Source organism: Talpa occidentalis, unplaced genomic scaffold, assembly GCF_014898055.3.
Source record: "Talpa occidentalis isolate TD23 unplaced genomic scaffold, MPIMG_talOcc4v2.1 talOcc4.10, whole genome shotgun sequence".
Taxonomy (NCBI): domain Eukaryota; kingdom Metazoa; phylum Chordata; class Mammalia; order Eulipotyphla; family Talpidae; genus Talpa; species Talpa occidentalis.
The window spans coordinates 100,324,962-100,348,266 of NW_023600993.1; the positions used below are offsets into that span (position 1 = coordinate 100,324,962).

General features: G+C 52.1%; 1 protein-coding gene across 6 annotated transcripts in view; it reads right to left on the minus strand.

Moving 5' to 3' along the window:
- NFATC2 (nuclear factor of activated T cells 2) overlaps positions 1-23,305 on the minus strand; it is a 129,326-nt gene that overhangs the window by 39,112 nt on the left and 66,909 nt on the right. For all 6 annotated transcript variants that reach the window (XM_037500519.2, XM_037500509.2, XM_037500482.2 and 3 more), the window contains exons 4-6: positions 21,555-21,757; positions 20,261-20,433; positions 7,988-8,128 (exon numbers count right to left, since the gene is read on the minus strand). In XM_037500519.2, the coding sequence (XP_037356416.1) occupies positions 7,988-8,128; positions 20,261-20,433; positions 21,555-21,757 (517 nt within the window). The remainder of the gene's footprint in view (positions 1-7,987; positions 8,129-20,260; positions 20,434-21,554; positions 21,758-23,305) is intronic.

Sequence of the window (23,305 nt, forward strand, 5' to 3'; positions counted from 1 at the left end):
GCCCAGTATAGCACCTGCACATAGTAGGTGCTCTATTAATATCTGGGGAGTGATGATGGATGCCCAGGGCTGAGTGAGCTGACCAAGGCATCATCGTAGGTGGTTTCACACAGAGTCCAGATGTCAGCTCATCCTTCATCTCACCCCAGATGTGACTTTTCCCAGAGATAAGCTGTTCTCGATAAATGTCCCCACCTGCCCCACATAGTCACTCTGGGAACTAGGAAATGGGGGTTTTGGACTCAGTCCTCCACTGATGAGCTCCAAGGAGGCCTGTCAACCTCACTTTGTGACTCAGCTCACGGGGCAGAGCAGGCCCTCAAGCCTCTGGCAAGTCATGATTGCAGGAATCCCATGGTTCAGGTGAGACCAGGCAGGTGCCAGGCAGGCAGGACTCCTCTCCCGGATGGGAAGCCCTTCCTAATGGCATGAGATGTAAGTCCAACTCCCAGAAGGGGTGTGGAAGTTCAGCTGACCTTTCCTAAGCACCTACTATGTGCCTGACACTTTCTGAACCTTGATCTCTTTTCTCTGCTAAACTATCACCAACCCCATTTTAGAGATGAGGAAACTGAGTCTCAAAGCACAAAAGATGAAGCCAATCCAGGCTTCGAGCCAAGTCGGCTGACCGTGGACAGTCGGCCTGAAATATATACAATTTCATTTGTCTGAAAAAGAGAATACAACTGAAAAATACAACAAAAATAATTCAAACAGGTATCAGATAACTCATAAAAGATGATGTTCTCAGGGAAGGAGGGGGGATTCCAAGCTGATGATCACCGATTGCACCGAGGCCTGCTGATACCAAGAACAACTTCTGATGGTGGAAAAGCTGAGCCCAAGTTAATCAAAAAACTCCCTTCTCTGTGTCCAATTTCAAAGACACCCAAACAGGATGAAGTTCGTCTGTCCTGAGAGCGTGGGGACTGGAGGCTGGGCGAATACGGAGCTCTGCGTAGAGGACAAGTTCTGTGATTGCTGCTGCTGGAGGACAGCGTGGCTCCCGGCCGCCGTGAGCACCGGTGGACCCAGCCAAGGGGTCCCTCTGACACTGGGCATGAGTCACCCAGGGCAAAGGTCTTGCAGCGCCTGAGTCATGCCCCGGCCCCGCCTGGAGCCTGACAATTCCCAGAGGAAAGCCCGATGCAGAGAGACTCCCAGGCCAGGTCTATTGTTTCAGCAAACGCCACGCGGATGAAACCAAACCCCCGGAGCAAAACAGGTGGGAGGAGGCGGTGCCTTCTCGAGGATGGAGCCGATTTTTCCAGGACACCAATCCGTGGAAAAGCACTTAATTTAGCACCAAAAAATTATTTTAAGAATATGCACTTCTATTTATTAAACAAAGCTCCAGATACAACCTTTGGGAACCTCCAAGTAATAAAGTGACTCATTTTAGGATATGATGACTCAGTGGGAAAGAGGGAATTCCACCACCCACGCCTCCTTTCTAAAAAATCAATCTGCCCTCTCAACAGGTGCTGAGAGCCTCTGCCATCGCCCTGTTCCAAGAAAATCGTCCAACAAAACAAAACACAAATTCTCTTCAAACAATTTAAGTTTCAGAGCTGAGTAATCTGAGGCAGGCACGTTTCCAGCCTCCGCCCCCGCGGGGACTCGGAGAGCCAGGGAGCTCCTGGGCCGGGGCCGGGGGCCTGAATTAAGAAAGATTTACCAGCTGAAAAATTCCAAAACCCTGTGTCATGTGGAGGAACCTTCCAAAACACTGGCTCCCGCCCAGGCTGGCGAGTCCCTCGAAGCCATGGCAACCCCATTCCGCTGCCACATCACTTTTATTTTTGTGTCCTTAGATTTGTTCCTGTTTTGCAATGTTTTGCGGGGACCCCCAACTCCGCCTGAGGCCGGGGTGGCTGGGGGCCAGGGTTACCAGCTGAAGTCAGGAACAGCCTGCACTTCCCCCGTGAACTTTGCCTGGAGGGTTATGCATTTTTCACATTTCAGGGAACAGAGAAAAGCTTTCCAGCCACACAGTGAAGGGTACATAGGAAAGGGCCTCATGTGCAGTGGGCTTTCTCTTCGTCCTCTTGGATGTGATGGTGAGATTACTCGGGAGCTGATGATAAAAGCCCCGAGTTTTAGCTCTGTTGGCAGCTATCGGCCAAGCTGGGGCCCACAGTGCAGCCTCCCGGAGCCTCAGTTACCTCCTCTGTAGAATGGAGAAGATGCCGGTGTGACAGTGAAAGGCGAGGACACGTCCATTCAACAATCTATGAATAGGGGCCTCCCTGGTCCCACAAGGGGTTAAGACACAGCACTATGAAGCTACTGGCAGCCACTGCAGCACAAGTTCGATCCCTGGCCAGGGAGCTACCCATATGACCTCTCCTGTCTCCCTGCTGCTCCCCTCAGCAGTATATTTCAGTAGATCTGCCTGTTCTATTCCCCACTCTTTCTCTGGGGGATCCTCTCACCCCCACACCTCTGGCCTGTACCCCAGTTCTTGCATGCATAAATAAAAAAATCTTTAAAAAAAAAATCTGTGAACACCTACTGTGTGCCAAGGACTATTCTGGATGCTGCAGTACCAGCAGCAAACACCAGGCTCCCACTCTCAAGGAACTAAGCCTGCAGCCTGGGAGGTGGGCAGACGAGACAGTCTCAGCGGTGCCGGGGCTGGGGGCGAGGACTGACCTCAGCGTCAAGGAAGCATTTGCCGATGTGATGCTTCTCCCAGTGCTCACAGGCGATGAGCATCCTCTACATGCCACGTTCAAAGCAAAGAGCCTGATCTCATTTAATCTCACCTCTGAGCTGAGACTTGAAGGGACAGGAAGAGGCGATTTTATAAAGAAATGGAGGAAGATTCTCAGAGGAAACAGCAGCGGCAGGGGTGCCGAGGGACACACCAGCGTGGGGTGTTTGAGGACAGAGCGGAGCCTCAGTAGCCACAGCCCAGGGAGCCAGGGGCGAGTCCAAAACGCTGGAATGGGAGAGGTGGGCGAGGGCCAGCTCATACCGGCTCTTGGAAGGCATGAAAATACTTTAAAATAGTAATAAAAATAATATCATAATCATTATTATTACTGCTGCTATAAATAAGAGGCCATTTTCCAAAACACCAGGCTTTTCTAACTTAAGAAACACCACGAGGCCCCTCTCCTACTGTTTTTCCACCGATCTCCAATTTGTCATCCCGCTGGAGTGGAAACTGCCAATTCCATTTCAGTCGACAGCTATAAAAAGAACGTTGGAGCTGGTGGTGCCGATGACCCAACGTGGGGGCTAAGATTAGCCCAGGAGGTGTCACCTTTCCTTAATGTGAGAACCAGCTGGGGTTCCCCTTCCTTGGAAAACTTCAACTGTTCCACTCCACCCCACCCCACCGAGGCCGTGCCAGCCAAGCTGTCCATGGAGATGGGAACGGGGATGCGTTTTGGAAAAAAGAAGTTGAGCAACAGGGATTCCCCCTGCAGACGGCAGCCCTGGGCCGGGAGGCATGTTCTTGGGGTCAAAAGAGCAGATCAGCTCCCTGCAAATGGCAGGCAAGCCCCCTGCCTGTCAGAGCCACAGGGAGTCAGACATGCCACCAGGGAAGCCCCCCACTCCTGCTGAGGTCCAGGGGTGTCTTAAATACCTCCCCCCATTTGTCTGTTGGCATCAGTCCAGGATCTGGGATTCTTTAGATGCAAAAGGGTTTGAAATGGAGCCTTTCAACCCCGGGGACCCGCTGCGGAATTCAAGGGTCTATATCACTACAAAATGAATCAAGTCAGGGGGCCAGAGCAGCCGGAGTGTCCTCATGTAAAATAATCTGCATCTAGGCTTTTTCAGAGTAGAACAGCAAGTAGCCAAAGGTACGGATTTCAGGGCTAGGTTGCCTGGGGGGCAAACCAGCACGCCATTTCCCGGCTGTGTGATTTTCACTAAGTTACTTAACCTTTCTGTGCTCGGTTTCTCATCAGCACAATTGGGAGAACAGTAGCTCTCTTGTTGGACTATCAGGACTCAGATTAGTTAATATATATGAGGGATTTAGAACAAGGTCTGGCACCGGGTTTGTTATCATTACTTATTGTTTTCCCAATGTTTCTTGGTTCCGTGAGATAAAATCTTCCTTATCTTTGTCCTTCCACAGCCCGAATATGATAAGTAAAAGAGAAGCTCATATTTAATGAGCATCTACAATGTGCCAAGTTCTAAGCAAAGAGCCTGATTCATCTCATCTTCTCATCTCTCAAGAGAAGCAAATCATCTGCACTTTACGAAGGAGGAAATGTCGCCTCAGAGAGGTAAAGCGTCTTCCCCAGGATGACAAAGCGGATCATGGGTTCAAAGCCAGGTGGTCTGACATCAGGGCCTCGACTTATACCCCCTGCAGCTGACAGCTCCCCACACCCGGCCAGCCCAGGACCAATACCTGCGCCAGCATGTGTCAGGCCAACGGGGCGCTGGACCAAGCAATGCTGGAGGGATGGTAGGAACATAACAGAGATTGGATGAGCACCCCCTAAACACCACTGTGTGCACCTGGCCCTGCAAGACAGGACTGCTGTGGCTTTAATTACAGGAAGACCAAGACTCGGGAGTTTGAACTGCAGGACAGTGCTGGTTATTATCTATGGGTGAGATCTGACTCCTCTCTGGGGAGTCGGTTAGATGAGAGGATATGCATGAAGACAGCGGTGAAGGAACCCCCCAAAACAGGGTTCACCCTCAGGGAGCAATTTTTATGACTTTTCTTAATTGTCAACTGTTCAAAGTTGAATCAGGCCCTGAGTTTTCCTCCCTTTAAAAGGCAATTTCTTTAAACTGAAATTTCTTCTGAAACCAAGAGAAGGAGACCCAAAGAGTAAATGCCATTCATTGATTTGTTTGTTCATTCTTTTAGCAAATACTTGGATGCTCAAGATGCCACTCTCCTGGTCAAGAACCTACTACCTGAGTCCTATGACCTGCTTAAGCATGTGTCTGTACCTGGCCCTAGGAGGATGCTCTGACCTGGGCTCCGCCTGCTCATCAAAACATTTGCCAGTGTCGCCAGCCTCTAACCCTAGTCACACACTCTCGGCCTCGCGGGAGCCTAGCAAATTTGTGTCCTAGAGAATATTTACTCTGCACCACCACCTGAAAAACCCTCAAGACACGCCTGTCCCCAATCCACTCCACGCCTGCCCCCAATCCACTCCACCATACAGAGGGCTTCACCCCGGGAAACAGCAAGTAACAACCAGCACCAGCTCACATGCCAGCACTTACCACACACCAGGCATTTCACAGGCACTGCACGTGGATGAGCCTTTCATCTCCCGCCCCACCCCCGAGAGGCAGGTCTGCCACCTTCCTTGGGCACAGGAGGAAGGTGCTGCACGGAGAGACCAGGGACTTGCCCAAAGCAGTGGAGCTGGGGTTTGAGCACAGGCAGACTGGACGGCTCACCGCGCTGACGAGGGATAGAGGGATGCTCGCGGTGGGGTCACTTATAAGAGCATAAGGTTGAAAGCGGCCGGACGCTCAAGGAGCGGGGAGTGGTTCCATCAGGTACCATAAGACCTCGTGATAGCAAGTTCATCCTCACCTGTCCTCAGGGAAATGCAATTCAAAAGTACAGTGAGGTCCTTCCTCACACCTGTGAGAAAGTTTAAAAAAGAAGCCGGGCCTCCCTGGTGCGCAGGGGTTAAAGCCTCAGTGCTATCAACAACAGGCACTGGGCATGAGTTCAATCCCCGGCCAGGGAGCTGACCCACATGGCGCAGCAGGCCTCTCCTGTCTCGCCCGCTGCTCCCCTCAACAGTGTATTTCAGTCAATTGGCCTGTTCTGCTCCCCACTCTGTCTCTGGCGGATCCTCTCACCCCCCCCCACCTCTGGTCTACACCCCAGTTTTTGCATGCATAAATAAAATAAAAATAAATCTTAAAAAGACCAGCAACAAGTGCCAGCGAGGGTGTGGAGAGAGGGAGCCACGCACCCTGATGGTGGGGATGCAGGAGGGCCCAGCCCCTGGGGAAAGCAAGGCAGAGGTTTCCCAAAATGCAAAAACACTCATAGGAATAGCTGTACCCCAATGTTCACTGCAGCCCTATTTACAAGAGCAGAGCTATGGAAACCCCCTCAGCGCCCAAGACAGAGGAGTGGGTTACGGAGACGTGGTGCACAGACACAGTGGAGCACTATCCAGCTATGAAAACAGAGGAACTCTTGCCATTTGCAGCATGAATGGGGCTAGAGGGAGTGACGCTAAGTGATATAAACCAAAAGGGGAAAGACGAATAATGGATGATTTCACTACAGAAACAAAAGAATAGACAAAACTAAACAAAATAAACCCTAGAAATTGGACTGAATGGAGGCTATACAAGGGGGGAGATTCAGGAGAGGGGCACAGGGGAGGGGGCCTGGACTGTGGTGGGAGATAATGGCTGCTTTGGTGGTGGGTGGGTGGGTGTGGTAACATATATCTGAAGAGGCGTGAACCTGTACCTCTGAATCACACAGCTTGTAAACTGTTACCTCAAAAAATATATAAAAAATATGAATAAGTAAAAGTTAAAAAACAGAATGCACGACCTGCACTTAGATGTCTGCATCGCTAACCCCTTCCTGCACCATCAAGGCCCCTGCAGCCCAAAGTGACCAACCTCGTGCTTTTTAAACCCCTCCCACATCCAACCCATCGGTCCATCTCCAGCCCCCCTGCCATGGCTCTACTTAATGGCCCACCCCTTTTTGTGTGCAACAGCTTCATCAAGCTTATTTAAAATCAATTCTACCCTCTACCATACCTTCAAAGTAGGAGAAAGCAAGCCCATCCCGAGAAGAAGCGTGGTGTGAATTAGGAAGAAGCGCCCTTCCCCCAAGACACTGTGTCCCCCCATCCCAAGCGGTCTTAGTAAAACACAGATCGATGCTGGATCCAGTTCAAGTGGCAGCCCCCCCCCCAGAATAAGTGCCCTTGTGCGGTGCACAATCCCTACAACTGGACAAGCTGCCTGTTATAGTCTCTGGATCATCCTACAAGCAATAAACAAACAGAAAAGCATCAGCACCCCTTCAAACTGACCACCAAAATTATGTCCACGACAAAACCAAACCAAACCAAGGCTAGTATCCGGAACAAGTGAATAATTGCGGAACCTGATATTTCCCTACTTCAGGTCGTTTTCTTTTTACCTCGTCCTCATGTGACCAATAAACAAAAATATTGACCCTCATAGCAAAGAGTGCGAAGTAAAAAGTACATCCTCAGTAAATTCTTTTAATTAAAAGAAATGGCCCTTCTGGGCTGCGGTGAAACATTACTGACATGGCAGAGGTGGAGGTTTTGACTTGTAGATTTCTGAAAAGCAATTTAGCGATTTACATTTAAACTCTCAAAACGACTCTCCCAAATTCCACTGCTAGGAATAAACCCTAAATAGCCAAAACAGAGCTTCATATATAAGAAAATCAAGCAAGGTGTCCTGAAAGCATAAGACTACAGCATTATTTTCAAATAAAAACTAAGTGGCTGACATTCACTGGCTTGCGATTACTTGACCAGTATTAACTCATTTTTTTCTGCACAGAAACACTGATATTTAAGCCCACAAGAGTTATCCTGCGGGGTAACTCTTGTTACTAAGGTTCTATGCACAAGAAACTGGGGCACAGAACTGTCAGGCCATTTGCCTAAGATCACAGAGTAAGCAAGCAGCTAAGCCAAGATTCGAACCCAGAATGCACAAGACCAAAGCAAACACGCTTGGTCACGTGCTGATCATGGTAAAAAGATGGAAAGGGCTGCCCCTTTACCATCCAACTGGACAACCAAGGGGCAGTCAAGGCCTGTCCTGGCACATGGACGTCACAGTGGCCGGGTTGATGCCAAGACCCCAGGAACCAGGGAGATTCTCACCATGAGCAAAGGAGCAGAACAAAGTCTGCACAATGGGATCGGCCACCCCCACCAGCGCTGTTCGGAAGAAAGAGGTGGTCACTTTCGCACGGCTCCAGTGGACAGAAAACAAGCTCGAAACACCCCCTGACCTGTGGTCTTCTCCGTGAACACGACTTTGGACTCAGCCGTGAAGTTCTGGCCCGTGAGGATCATCTGCTGGCCCCCGTACACCAGGCAGCTGTCGATGTCTTGTCTCTCCACCATGGGCAGCTCGTGGGCCGATCGCTGGGCTGAGGGTGAGACAAGAGAAGGGGCTGTGATGAGGAGCGACATCCCCTGAGTCCAGGTGACAAAACAGGACAGGCGCTGCCCCTCTGCCGCTGGTTGTCATGGCAAACGTGGCCCACCACACCCCGCAAGTGGTGCCAAGTTACTTGGCTAGTTTTCTCGTGAGAGCACTTTGTGTTTACATGAATCAAGAGATGGGTGCGATTTTGTTATTTTCTTTATGTTTTATGAATGGGTGGGCAAGTCAACTTTATTATAGCGTAACCCTTCCTTCTGCCTCTGTTGTGAGCCCAAGCAGCGGAATGTCAGAAGCATGTATTCTGGACATTTCTGCCCTGGAATGCATTTCTGACCCTGAACATGGCTGCAGGTAGCCCGGAGCTGCTCTGTCCCCTCTGATTGCATTTTTTCAAACTCCCTCTTGTTCGCTCACACTCCCCATACTTCTAGAATGTTCTTATTGTCTCTTGACACACTTAGCAGACTCCTACATTTGAGCATGCTTTCTAGTTCTTCTTTCTGGAAGATTCTTTACCAATTACCTGCCTTTTCCCCTTTCTTCTTGCAGATTCTATTCAGTGTCACCTCCTCAGAGAGGCCTCCATAACCCTCCACTTCCCCCACCCGAGTTAAAACAGCAGGTCCCACGCCCTTCCAGCTGTCTATGTCTCTCCCTTTTTAGCCTGCTTGGTTTTCCTGAAAGAACTTTCCACTTTCAGATACCTACATGTAGCTTTATTGGTTTATCTTTCATCTCTGCCCCTGGAGTGACAGTGTTTGTTCTGTATGTGCTATGAGGCGAGAACAGAGCCCAGGACTTGGGAGGAGGGGCTGGACATGCCGGGTAGGTGTAGATATGAAAACATCTCAAGACATCTTGACACCTACATCTATCTCTATTTTATATAGATCCTCAGCTAAATAAGGAATGAAAGACAAAGGCATGGGACAGATCTATACACCTGAATGCTCACAGCAACCTCCTGAGGAAGGTTTTTAAATGATTTGCATTTGGCTGGGGAGATAACTAAAGCTGAGAGAAGTCAGGTCAAGGGCATGTGTTGGAGCTGATATTAAAGCCCACAAAAGCTGGTTCACCAGCTCCAGAGCCCCACCTCTTAGCCATTCTAGTCACTAGTTCCTCCGGAAGGCAGAGACCAGGGAAGAAGGAAGACCCTCTCTGCAGCCCTCCCTGAGCAAAGCCAGAGCCAGGTCCCAGCCAGCACGAGGGGCCCATTTTCTTAGGCCTCGCCTTGGCAGTGTGGGCTCCAGAGGCCTGCCCTCCCCCTCTGAGTCAGCCTGCACTCCTGGCCCTCCTCCCAGAACCCCAGCACTAGGCAGAGGGCCAGCCCATACGGTGCCAGGGTCCTGCTGACCTCCTCATCCGGGAGCCAAGGCAGCAGCCATGTGAGACCTGAGGCCCACACCTAACCCTTCCCTCCTGGCTGGCCTGGGCCTCCAGGTGGCCGAGCATCTCCCTCCCTCTGCCCTGAAGCCACGTTGAAAGTGGCTCCTTCAGGAGCCACAATGCACCCGCAATGTTTAAGGAGTTGGCTGTGGCCCATCCAGCCACACCCAGACACCTCACCTTGAAAGCACCACCCAGGGGCCTCCCACGACCCCCAGCACCTCCGCTCAGCCCAAGCTCTCTTCCCCGGAGACTAGCCAGCTGCCACTTAAGAGTATCTATTAAAAGGCCTCTCTGCAGAAGCTGCTAATTTCTCCCACATGAGCTGGGAGTTATTCATCCTTTCTTTCAATATAGGAGTTTTGCAGGACTTCCTAATGGAACAGTCACAAATGCAGATATATTCACAGTAGAAACAGCAGCTACATGACCTAGAAAAGCAGGTCCCCACTTTTAAGACCTGCCTTGGATGAGTTTGGGGGACAGCTGGGGGCTTCTAGCCCCAGGGGGGAGGGCGGTGGCCACAGCCATGCCTCCCCTTTTGCAGGTGGAAAACCTGACTCATCAGGCCGGGACAAGCTGGCCAGGGCTCCCGCCAGCCCAGCCAGGCCTGGCCGTGAGCTCTCACATTGGGCGGGAAGCTGGCCCCACAGCTGTGCTGTGAATCACGGCACATCGCGCTGCTGGGCTTTTTCCTGAAGCCACCTCACTGCTCTCCTTCCAGAGCTTCAGCTTCAAGCAACCAACCGATTCACCCTCTTTGCATTTTGCACCTCTTCCCCTGTTCTGAAAGAAACTATCTTTTAAAGTGAAAATTTAAAGAGAAACAACAGGGGAGCAGCCCAGCTTCCTGGAGGCCTTTATCTGCAAGCCAGTCTGGTCTCTCACAGCGCGGCGGGGTCGGCAGCAGGACCTTGTTACAAATGCAGAATCTCGGGTCCCACCTTGACCCTCTGGACCCAAATCTACTGTGGAACAAAGAACCCAGGTTCTTCTTAGGTACTAAAAAGTCAGAGAAGCATGGCTGAGCTCTGTCTGCATGGCAGCTTCTGTCGGGAAACCCAAAGATGCATCCCCCAGGCCTTGACTCCGGCTTCTCAGGCTCACCCTGAGGCATCCGGCGGATCCTCTGCTGTCTGGCTGCCCTGCGCCTGATAGGATATTTATTTAGCAGCATCCTGGTCTCTATCCACTAGATGCTTGACAGCCCAAATTGCCTCGAGATGTGGCTAAATACCTCCTGAAGAGGAGACCCAAACCGGCTCAGACTGAGAACACCGTTCTAGAAATTCTGATGCCAGTGGTCTGAGGGGAGAACCCCTGCAGGGAATTTCTTTTTAAACAATCCTCAGATGATTCCAACAGGCCACGCCAGGTTGGCTCTGAAGTGCCATCTGCGGGACCATCACCGGCTGGGTCACACCAGACCAGGAGCAGTAAAAGTCCAAGTTTCCTGGGCTGTGGGATCAGCAAGCCCTGCCTCAGCCACCTCCCTGCTGTGTGACCCCAAGCAAGTCACTTCACCTCTCTGGGTCACCAATGCTTCCTCTTTAAAATCCTAACCGCCCCTGTCCTCGTGAGTCTGCACCAAGTCGTACCGGAAATGCCGCGTGGGGACACGTGATAAGTATCTAACTGGTGAAACAGCCAATAAGCCAAGTGTCTGTCGGTGGATGAGTGGCTAAACAAAACGTGGTCTATCCACATTATCTGGCTGTAAAAAGGAATGACCTCCCAGCCAGCTGAACTTGAAACCATGAGGCTGAATGAAGATCAGTCCCAAGAGGATGCAGGCTCTCTGACCCCATCACACAACCTGCCCAGCAAGGCACATCCGTGGACCAGACTCGACTGGGGGCCTCAAGAGGAATTACTCAAGGGCCTGGATCTCTTTTTGGGGTGAAGAAAATTTTCTAGAACTAGATCGAATTGGGCTGCACAACATTGAGAGTGTGCTTCATGCCACTGAATCGTGCTAAATGGCCCACTTTGTGTGTATTTCATCACAATAAAAAATACATCAAGACAAAAGCCCTTAGCCAGTGCCCAGCACCGGGCAGTCACCCCAGAAACTAGTCCTGATGACTGTTAGATTTCAAAATGTCACTCTTGCTTGCTTAGTCATTTTCAAAATAATTTCTCATTTTGTTACCTTTTAAATGCTTAAATTACAGCCCTCTTGGATAGCTGACAGAGACACTCAGGGCTTCTTTACAGACAGAAAAACAGCTGGTCAGAATTCTTTTACCCTGCCAGGGGAAGACCTCAGTGCCGAGGAGAGCTCAGTTCCTGCACAAGCCCCCCGGGAGTCCTTGCTGCGGCTTCCCCAGCCTCACCCCATCTTCCCGTCTGTAAGACAGGGCTGGCAACAGACCCGTCTCGTCTCATGGGTTGTTGTGAGGATTAAATGGGAGAAGTCACAGAAGCCTTTTTGGCTCAACAAGCACTAGCCAGCAAGGTTAAGGATTGAAAACCGTAGCTTCTCGAGCTGTTTCCACAGGCCGAGTGCTAGCGTCTCCAAGGCGAGCGACCGTATCAGCACTGAGTGCAGACATGTGGCCTCCCTTTGCCAGTAAATCCTGACCTGTAACCTAGACTTCTTAACCAAATCAGGTTTTCTCAGACAAAGTCGAGGTCCCAGCCATCTGCAGTCTAATCCCCGGGTAGAGGAGGCCCTGAAGAAAACGTTGACACCCAGGCCACAGCACCTGAATCTCCCAGATGGAGGCTGGGCACTGCACGTTAGCACTTCAGGGGCCACCTGAGGATGAGGGGAGGCCCCACATCTCCAGAGAACCCAGAAACAAAGCAAACGGATCCAATTAGCCTGCGAAAGAGGAACTGCAGAGAGGCAGACACCAAAATTACCCTCCTGGGGTCCACTTCCCATGCACACTGATGCAACTCCAGTTTCTATGATGCTAAGTGGGGAGACACCTTGCAGGAGCCAGGGGAGGGCACTCAGGAAGCCCCGCGGGCCTCGTCCAGTGCCTCCACCCCACCAGCTCCCACTGACTCGTTCAGCTTTTCAACCCTAGATTCCAGACCCACCTACCCTGCGGGGTCCTACCCAAACCAGCACCACCTTTGTAAACTTGGCCTCAAGGGCCAGGGGCAGGCCTTTGGGGACGTCTAGACCCTCGCTCCAGCGTGAGCTTGGGGGTGGCCCTTGGGAGAGGCTTCTGCAGGCCCTTCTCCTGCCTCCGGATCCTGGCACGTCATAAAGCAGCTCGGGGCATCTGTGTTTTACGGGCTCTGAATCAACAGGATTGTTGGTTTAACCAGTTTGGGTGTTTACTTTCGCTAGCAACAGTGGCTGATGTAGAGTGGAGCAGCAGGCAAAGGCTCGACAAGGGACAGCCACACCAGGCCGGCCCCGCAGGTGTGTGGGGCTTCCGGGAAATGGGACATGACGGCCCACCTGTCTGCCATCTGCCCATCACAGGGCGGAGTGGCCAAGGATTACCATCTTCCCAAGCACCCAGAGGGAGAGGCTGGAGGGGTTTCTGTGGATGGATTGGTCCTGCTAACACCCGACTGCAGCAGCCCCAGGGCGTGCTTCGGCCTGCAGGTGGGTCCCACACACGTTTGTCCCAAGCCCCCGGTGCATGCGATGAAGATGCTCCCAGGAGCTCCCCGAGTTCAAAGCCCAGCTCGCAGAACTCTGAAGCTCTGCATCCGGGACAAGCCACTTCATTGGAGCCTCTGTTTTCTCATCTATAAAATAGCCCCGTCAGAGCCCAACCTCATAGGGCTGCCTGCAGATTCCATGAGAAGGCAGCAGTTGCTCCCACCTTGGAGCCCTAAGGGTCCCAGAGGACAGGGACCATGGCTGAGAGCTCGCAGTGAGGCAGGCGGAATGTGAACCCAGACCGTGGGATCCCGACCCTGAGCAGGGACCCAGCAGGAAGGCCTCTGGCCAATCAGGCAAGGAGGGGCCTCTGTCCTCCTCCCAGTCCAACATGGACCACCGGGGCCACGCGCTCCCACCATCAGCCCGTCCTTGGCTATGGGCCTGGCTTGGCCCAGACTTGGCTGACTCAAGCCTGGCCTGGGAGGGGCTGTGAGCAGGACCAGCATCCAGGCCCTTTGGCCCCACAGCCCCCACTCTGGCCACTCCTGGGTCTTCCCTGGGACGTGGGGGCGTGGGACAGGGGAACCTAATTCTCCTTGTGTCCAGGGCTCACTGCTGTGAGGGGCCTGACACGTCCATGCTGGGGGAAGGAGGTGAAGGCACAGACACATGGGGTCTGCAGGGCATGAGATGCCCAGGGCTGGACCTCAAAGGGCTCAGCTTTCTCTCTTTCATGGCAAAGCTGTGGTGACACCTGCCCCACGGGCTCGTCCATCTGTGGGCCAGCACCAGGTCCACAGCATGAATTATTTCTGTCTTCTGATCAGATCAATACTCTGCCTTCCCACAGTCCTCCCAGGGGCCCCTCAACATTCCATACAACTACACTCAACAAATGACCCTCCCAAGGGCCCCACCAGCTCCCGGATGACCCAGGTCACTGAGGGGCCCAGGCCACCTGACAGGAGGACACAGCTCTGCCGCTCCTCTTGCCCCCCACGTGACCACTGCAAATTAGCCCCTTCCGCCCTGACTGCTGGACCATGAGCTCCAGGGGCAGCCCTGCCCGCTCACCGCTCTCCCCTACAGGACAGGCGTCTCCTATGGACTCAGCGAGGAGGCTTCTGGGTCACGAGGGGGATGACAGTGAGTCCACGTGCATGACACCAGGGAGGCAGCATGTCTTCAGGGCACAGCCATCCTTCACGGCCCCCGGCCAGGGGGCCACATCAGCCAGCAGAGACATCCCCTTGGCCTCAGCTCCCCCCAATGCTGCACACCCTGCCGCCCCCAGTCAGCTCACCCCTGCGCACCGCAGACCCAGCTGTGCTCCTCGTCCACAGAAACAACTCGTGTTAACTTCTGTCCCAGCTGGCTGCCGCCCGGGGCCGAGACTCAGAGCAGCCCAGAGGAGGCAGAGAGTGTCCGGTCACATCCCCCACTTTCATCCTAACACTAGCTGTTAGGACGAACCAGTGGGACGGGGCAGAGCTGAACCCAAGCTCACAGCCTAACCCCAGCCAGACGGCGTCTCCCCACAGAGTAAGCTGCTCGTGAAGAGGCTTCTCCGTCATGACTGAAAAGTCTCCTCGGAGATCAGGCCTGACCGAGGGCTGCGGCCTGCCCTCCGCCCCAATTTCACCCCAGATTTACTGCTCCGGGGCCTCCAGGGGGACAGTCTAGTGCTGCATGGTGGGAACAAACCCACAGATCTCTGGGGCCCGGAGCAGGGGAGGATGTCACTGGGGCTGTCACTCAGCCTCCGTCCAGACGCAGGAGGACGAGGACGTCACAGCAGCTGGCTCCCTCCTAGTTGTGTGAGCAGGCAATTTATTTATTTACTGTCCCTGTGCTCAGCTTCCCCTTCTGGGGACTGATGCCAGGTCTGTGTTGTTCTCACCATGAGCCAGCCGCGATACAGAAAGTGCTCAGCACACAGTAGGCTGTTAATAGTTGCTCGTTTTCTGCCCCCTCTTCCCTGTCCCGTGCCCCCAGCTCCTTTCTGCCTTCATCTGGTCTCTGAGGACCGACTATCCTCTACTTTGTGCCAGTCACTGTGCTAATGTGCTTTAAATATAAACCTCATCGTGGTGTTCCCCAACTTAGGACTCGTGGGGAACTCAGGCACACCCTGCCCAGAATGGGAAGCGACACTGAAATTCATAGATTGGGACACACACTTCCCTGTGACCCAGCAATCCCAGTCCAGATAGTCACCCAAGAAAAATGAAAGCCTCTGGGGGCCTCCCTGGTGGTGCAGGGGTTAAAGTTTCAGTGCTATCAAGTTATCACCAGCCACTGGGGCATGAGTTCGATCCCCGGCCAGGGAGCTACCCACATGGCGCAGCAGACCTCTCCTGTCTCCCCGCTGCTCCCCTCAGCGGTGCATTTCAGCAGATCCGCCTATTCTGCTCCCCACTCTGTCTCTGGGGAATCCTCTCACCACCCACACCTCTGCCTACACCCCAGTTCTTGTATGCATAAATAAATCTTTTAAAAAAAGAAAGAAAAAAATGAAAGCCTCTGTCCACAAAAGGACTCGAATGAGACTATCCATGGCAGCCTTCTCCATCATACCCAGCCCCCCGGAAACAACCCAATGTCTACCAGTGGTAAACAAACAATTGTTGTACTCATACAATTGAATACTGTTTCGCAGTAAAAAGCAATGAACTACCAAATCCCGCAATAATAGCACTGGATCTCAAAAACATCGTGCCGAGAAAAAACAGCCGACACAAGAGCACACATTGTGTGAACCCTCTGCACGGAGATCCGGACAGGGACGCCGACACGTGGTGACAAGGGCCGGAACAGTGGCGGCCTTTGTGGGAGGCCTGGGAGGCGGCCGCGGGGGCCCCCGGGTGAAGCCGTGCTGTGTCTGGCTTTGGGTGGTGATGACATGGGCACCTACAATTGTCAAAAGTCACCGAGCCGAAGACTTAGAGTCTGCACAGCATATTGTCTCTTAGCGATGCCTCGGCCGAACTTATCTATGTCAAAAAAAGGCAGATACTGAAAAGAGAACGTTCACTTTCTAGTCCACACCCCTTGCTCTCCCGATTCCTGCCAAGTGAGCAGAGTGACACCCATTCTGTGCCGGGGCCGGGAGGACTTGGTGGAAAATGGCTTTTCTGAAATGGATGGTCAGAGAGACCCCGGCAGGGCAGGGAGCAAGCCCGGGGGGCCTCGGGGGCCTCGACCTCTTGGGACATCGCCCTTCTTGCGGCCACCTCTCTCCTGCTGGGCAGCCTGGGGATGTCTGTTTGCACCTCCTCTCGACAAATCTTCAAGAAGACGGTCACCGTGCCAGGTTCCAGCCGGACATGAGGAGCTGACGGGTAAATCATGTCGTCAGCCCACGAAAAGGGGGCCCCATATACAGTGGGGTCAAGGAAAGTTTCCCCATCTAGGGCCATCTAAATGGCACATTGGATCAGAAGGAGTTAACTGAGAGACTGAAAAGTCCCCATGCCCAGAGCACACCCCAGCCCAGCAGGATGGGAATCGGGGAGGGGGGGGGCACTCCTCACAGACTTAACACTCCTCAGGGATTCTCACTTGACGTGCAGCCAAGTTTGAGAGCAGGTGTTCTGGGTGCAGGTGACAGCAAAGGTAAAAGCCTCGAGTCAGAGAGAAGTCCCAGTGGACTGAGAATCAAGGAGAGAACATGCGGGAGGAGTCAAGAACAGTAGCTGGAGAGGGGTAGAGGGCTGGACAGAGCCCCCGCCAAAACCACCCTGCCCTGCGGAATGTGACCGCAGAATAAGGATGGAGATGAGCTCATCCTCAATGGGGGGGGGGGGCTGAAACCAGGCAGCGTCCTGATGGGAGGTAGGGAAGGACACAGAAGCGACCCTGATGACACGGAGGAGAGGGCGCCTACAAGCCAAGGGTGGTGGCCACCCCGGTTGGGCACAAGGACTGGCTCAGAGGGGCCCCCACTGAGCCCACTGACACGCTTCAGAGCTTGGGGCTCCAGCATTGAGCAGGAACCCGTTTCTGGGTTGTGGGCCTCGCACTCGGCGCTGACCGGCTCTGCAGCCCTGAAAACTCAAAGAAGAGAGACGGATGCAAGAGATCAGCCACCATGTGAGAGATCAGCCACCGAGGGAAGGGAAGCTGGAGCCGAGAGCTCGGGGCGCCCGTGGGGAATGGGGAACTGCCCCACGTCCAGGGCAGGGTGACGAAAGGCTGCTGCAGCTGTGATCCCGGGTAGGTTTGTTGTTGGGGAGCGTGAGGGTGACCCCTCCTGACCTCTCCCACGTCCTCCGAGCCGTGGGCGGTGTGGTGACCTGCTGGCTGGGGAGCGGGAAGCGGCGGAGGCAGTGGGCAGAGGCTGGAGGGTTGAAGAAGCTTCAAAATAGTCTTTGCGAAGAAGGAAGGAAAAGCGTCTCCTTGGCAACACTGAAGAGCTAGTTGATAAAGAAGTCGGGAACGTAGGGGTGCCCATCTGTGCCAAGGTGAGGTTCGACCTCGGGCAAGCTGGCCGGTAAATAAATGTCACGGATCTGGTTCCCAGCAAATAAGTTCGCTCTCGAGAGCGAGGCCTCTGGTTGTTCAAGTTTTCTACCACAGTCGGAGAACTTACCCTTGACCCCGCGGACCTCACATCAAAGGCACCTCCAGAGTAAACAAGTTAGCCTCGCCTGGGGGTGTTTGTCTTACCCTCTCTCCCTCCCCAAGGAGTCCACGCTGAGTCAGCGAGTCAATAAATATTTATCGCGCACAGGCTGTGTCAATACGTGTTATGGGCTAATTGTCAACAAATATTTATTGACTTCATCTCCCCGAGGAGCACGCAGTCCGCCGATGAGGCGATACGTATCTACGGAACGATAAGGCACAGGTCTCGGAAAACGGAACCACCAAGGCAACAAAGCTGACGGGAGGGCCGGGTGAGGAGCCCGATCTGCGGCTCCGTCGGGTATGACAAGGAAGGGGGGTGCCACCGGCCCCTAACCAAGCATTTCACGCAACGCGAGGGCCCGAGACCTGGCTCTGCCGCCCCGGAGTAAGAGTGAGTGAATCACTTTACCAAGAAAGTCTCGGCTTCCTCATCTGCCCAGACAAGGAGGGGGCGAATCCACTAGAGGCTTAGAAAGAGAAAAAGAAAAAACACCTCTGTGCAGGGCTCTACAGCTTGCTGCTGGCGACCTGAACACCTTGTTGGCAGGAGTGTGGCTCGGTGATGCTCCTGCAAGCTCTCAGATGGCCGCGAGATAAGGGGACCCAGCTATGGAGAGGAAGCTGAGCTCCTGCCAGTGGCCCTCCTGATGACTCCGCTCCCCTCCTTGCAACAAACCACAGCCCCATCCTGGAGAATGAGTCACGGGCCAAAAACAGGTATTTCTCAAAATCCCCCAAATCATTGAGGAAGAGCTACGAGTTTCCTTCCAAGGCATCTTCACAGTCAAAACCAAGGGTGGGACCGTGGGGGCGGGGAGGCAGCCACCATGAAGGGCTCCGGGCACAGGGTGGGTCTGCTGAGTAGAGCAGGGGAATCCCCATGTTTCCATGATGCTTTCTCAACACTTGTCTGTTCGGGCCTTTCGCTTCGAACATCAGAGCAGAGGCTCGCCACCCCGGCCGGCCCGTCCGCATCTCAACCAGCAAGGCTGGAAGAAATCAGACGACGCCTTCATCCCTCTGCAAAGACCAAGACGGGTTCTGGGGTCCTGCTCTCCTCACTGGCGTCCAATCCTGAGGCGGTTGTCCTAAATCCTCTCTGCATAAAATATTCGTGTGCTCCCTTTGTTCATTAGTGTCTGATTACAGGGACCTCTGATTAATCGAAGCCAGGTGCAGATTTTGTCTGCTGCACCGAGTACTTTGAATGTGTTACTGCTTTTTAAGAACCAGGAGATTTTTACTTTATCTTTAAAAATCAGATCTGGCCACACCGAGTCTACATTCCCACATGGACGATGAGTGACAGCAGTCCATTTGGGTGGGGAATGTGCCATCCCAGCACCCCAGTCTCCACCACTCCCTACTGCCACCCACCCACCCACCCCACTTCACCTCATTTCCATGATCTCGCTGGCTGTTGTAGGCAACTGATTTTGGGGTGCCTTAGTTATGGTAAAAAGGTTGGGGGGGATTAACCTGGAATAACTGAATTTAGAATAGGACTATATCAAAAATATTCCTAGAAGAAAAAGACTAAAAATATATACCAATACTTTTTGTTTCTGGCAAGATGTTTACTTTTTTGTCCTTCTTTATGTTTTTAAAAATGACGTCTAACCTCTCAAACAACACGCAGACCATAAGCTTCGTTCTGTCTATTTGCAAAATCCAGCAGCGAAACTTGCACAAAGCACCTTAAAATGAAGCCTGGTAGGAATGAGCCAGGGTTCTGCTCAGAGCCCTCCCAGATGGCCAGTCTCGGCCACTGGAATCTAAAAATCCTCCACCTCTTTGCCTGGGTCTTTCTCTGCAGCAGACTGAGCTGCTGAGGACAGAGTTCAACTGTGCTCATGTGTGGCTGCGCAGTGCGGCGCCAGACCCAGCAGATTCCCCTCAACACACAAGGCTGCCTGAGGGGGACGCGGGAGCGGGGGAGCGTGATTCCTTGGTGCCAAAGCTCCTGTTCCAATCCCAACCCTGCCATCATTCCACTGTGAGGACAATAATCCAATAAACTATAGAGAGGGCAGCAAGACACCAAGTATTGCCAAGGATCGTGGCTGCGAATATTGATACCCTGTGGATGCTCAGTGCTCAGCCCAGGGATGGGCAGTGCTGTCCATCAGCCATGGGCGGCCGCGTGACATGACTGCATTCCTACTGAAAGAGGAGAAGGAACAGGGAAAGAGGACGCCATGTACAGGGAAGCCGTGCCAACTGCACCTACCCTCTCAAAGACCAAACATGTGCACAGCCTGGCTCATCTAAACAAAGCTTGTCGGCTACTCATTAGCCATTTATTTTTTCATTTCCTGTGAGGCCCCAAGCCCCTCACAAGTAAATAGAAGCAGAGAGAAACCCTTAACTGTGCTCTGTCTCTGGCCATGCTGGTCATCTTGGGCCAACAGCTGACCCACGTAGGTCCTGGGTGTTCCTGCAGGGTACCCGGCCCAGGGTGCGTGCCCGAGGGGGCAGGGCATGAACAGTAAGTACCCCGGCCCTGCCCAGAACCCCACTTACAACACTCGATGGGGTTAGAGGCCGTCTGCAATGAGACAATCCTTCCACTGGACTCTGGAATGTGCACCCGAAAAACCAGCCTCACTCGGGTGTTCTTTCTCCCAATGTCGGTCTCTCCTTTCCGCAGCTCGATGTCAGCGTTTCTCAGCTTCAGGATCCCTGCACAGTCGATGCTGCCAGGAGGTTGAGAAGCTCATTTAAAACCGACCGCTCAGTGAGCAGGAAAGACCACCCAGCAAACCACCTCGTGAACCCAAATAATTCTACGGCCAGCTGCAGGGGAAACTGCGATGCATGTACTGATAAAGATTTCAGCCAGGAATTTATACCCAGCAAGGGGGAAAACACTTACAAAGTAATTAGAGAAAATCCCAGTGAAAATTATTTCTCTAGGGAGACTTTTTTCATGCCAACTTTTCTACTCTCAAAAGGACATGAAGGACTCAAATAGGTAACGGGGGAGAATGGATCACAGACCACTCCATGGAGGAGAGCAATAGATCAACATTCCATTTCCTCGGCTTGACCGAGACTCTGCAGCCAGGTAAGAAAGCCCCCGCTCTGGGAACCCACACTGCTGTGTTTAAGCGCTGGGTTGCGAAGCTGCCCGCAGCCTCTGCAGCGCCAGTTCAATCCCCGGCTGCTCCCGGGCCACCAGAGGAGGGTCCCACACACTTATGGCATGTCTCCTTAATGCCTCTTCTCTGAAATATAAAAATAAAAAAATAAAATAAAATAAAAAATAAAAGTGAACCGGCAGCAGCGAGCTGCCTGCAGCTCACTCAAGGGATTCAGCAAGAATGCAGAAAGAGCAAAAAGGGGAGTGATAAAGCCAACGTGAAAAATGCTAATAATTGGTAACTCTGAGTGAAGGGGAGATAGGAGTCCCTTGTATGGTTCTTACAGTTTTTCTGTAAGCTTCATATTATTTCCTAATAAAAAAAAGTTTAACTCCCGTCCATGGGCACAGTGATCCTTGAATCTTAGCCATGTTGGCTTTGTGAGTTTCTTCACAATTTTTAAATGTACATAAGTCTAACCTCATGCTACACATAACCCAGATGCATGAGAATTTGTCCTCCCAGTACACATGAAAAATATTAAGGTGTGGGATTTTTAAAATAGAAACTTTAAAAAAAAAAACAACTTTAAAAACAGAAGTCTCTGTGGGTCCATCACAGATTGGGGACCATCTTCTGGGCCTGTTTCCACCAACTCCACCCTCTCCCAAATCCCTGCCACCTGGCCCCACGCATCCCCCCAAAGACCCAGCACCCCTGGCCCCAGCCCTTACGTTGCCCTCATGTTGTTTTTTGGCTCCAGAGGGATCTCCAGGACTTTGGTGTTGCCGACAATCTTCTCGTAGCTGGTGGTGGTTACAGTTTTTCCCGTGATCCGGTGCACCTGGTAGAAGGCGTGGGGCTTAAGGATCCGCTCGTCAGCCGTCCCAATGAAGATTTGAAGCCCCAGAGGCTTATTTTCCATGTAGCCGTGGAGCTGGGGGAGAAGGAGAAAACAAAGTCAGATTATTACTGCACCATTCACACGATTCACACGCAAGGCGTGGCCCTAGCCCAACAAACAGCAAAGACCAGAGATGAACGGGAGCCGCAGGAAAAGCAGGGGCTTGTCATGTCATCTGGAGGGATGGAGAACTGGAAACAACTGATGTCCAGCCAGAGGAAACTGCTTGAATGAATTACAGGGATTCTATCTAAAATGGAACATTAGGCAGCCCTGAGAAAGAAGGTGGTAGATCAGGACTGCATTTATGGAGAAACAGCCAGAAGCTATGGCTAGTTGGTGGTCAGGGGAGGGTTGCAAGTTAATGAGAATAGAAAAATCCAAAAAGAAACTGGAGTTCCTGACAACGGTTGCCCGGGAACAATGGAATAAAGAAACTTCACTTTTTACATGACTATATTCCAATTAGCAAGACTGATTTTGTAATTAAAAAAATAATAATGAGCAAGGCAAAAGAAAATTAAAATGAAGAAAATACGTGCAACATATCACAGACCAAGGACTAGTATACAGAATATATAAAGAACATCTATTGGAAGAAGGTGAAAGATATGAACTTCCAGTTATAAGATACATAATGGATATTGTAGGGTAAGGTAGAAAGTATCAGGCTTTTCTGCCCTCCCTCCATCAGGATAGATGATGGATCTGCGGTCCTGAATGCATGCCTGATGGCGGGCACCTGGAGTAGGGTGTGGGCCTAGGTAGATGGGATTTACCTGGGCTGAGACTGGGCTTTTAAGAGCGGCGTCACGGGGACGCCAGTAGAAGCCAAGAACGAACAGAATCCGAGAGAAGAAGAAGCAGAAGCAGAGATCACCAGAGAGCCCAGATAAGAGTGAGGATTTGCTGGGGGCTGGGAGGCCTGCCAGCCTCCCAGGTCCCCAGCACCCCTGCCTGCTGTGAACCGGGTAAATCCCAATAAAAGAACTGCAAAAGCCACTGAGGACTCTGACTCCTCCTTCACCCGGTCTGCATGGGATCAGAAAACCTGCTCAGTGTCGTTCCTGCCTTACAGATATAAAGCACAATAGGTTGGCTATAGCTAACACAGGTATATGGGATGAAGGAAAGCTGTGATGAGAGTAAATCCTGAGAGTTCTCATCACAAAATTTTTTTCTGGTTTTTCTTTTCTTCTTACTGATCTGAGAAGATGGAAGTTAGCTGTGGTCACCATGTCACAATTATGTAAATCAAACCATTATGCTGAAACTTACATAGTGATGTATGTCAATTACATCTTAATAAAACCAGGAAAAATTTTAAAATAAACTAATTAAAAATAACTAACAAACAATAGTGTCTGCAAAAGAATAAAGGACAAAACTCCCTGGCCAGCCTATTTAAAATTGAGTCCAACCCCCTTCTCCCTCCCTCTTCTGCTTTCTTTTCATCCCACCTGGTATACTATCTATGTTCCTTTTACTTGGGTCTTTCTCCTACAACCACACAATCACCTCAATGAGGGGAGGGATGTATATTTATATAACTTGCCACACCTAGCACCCAGACTAATACTT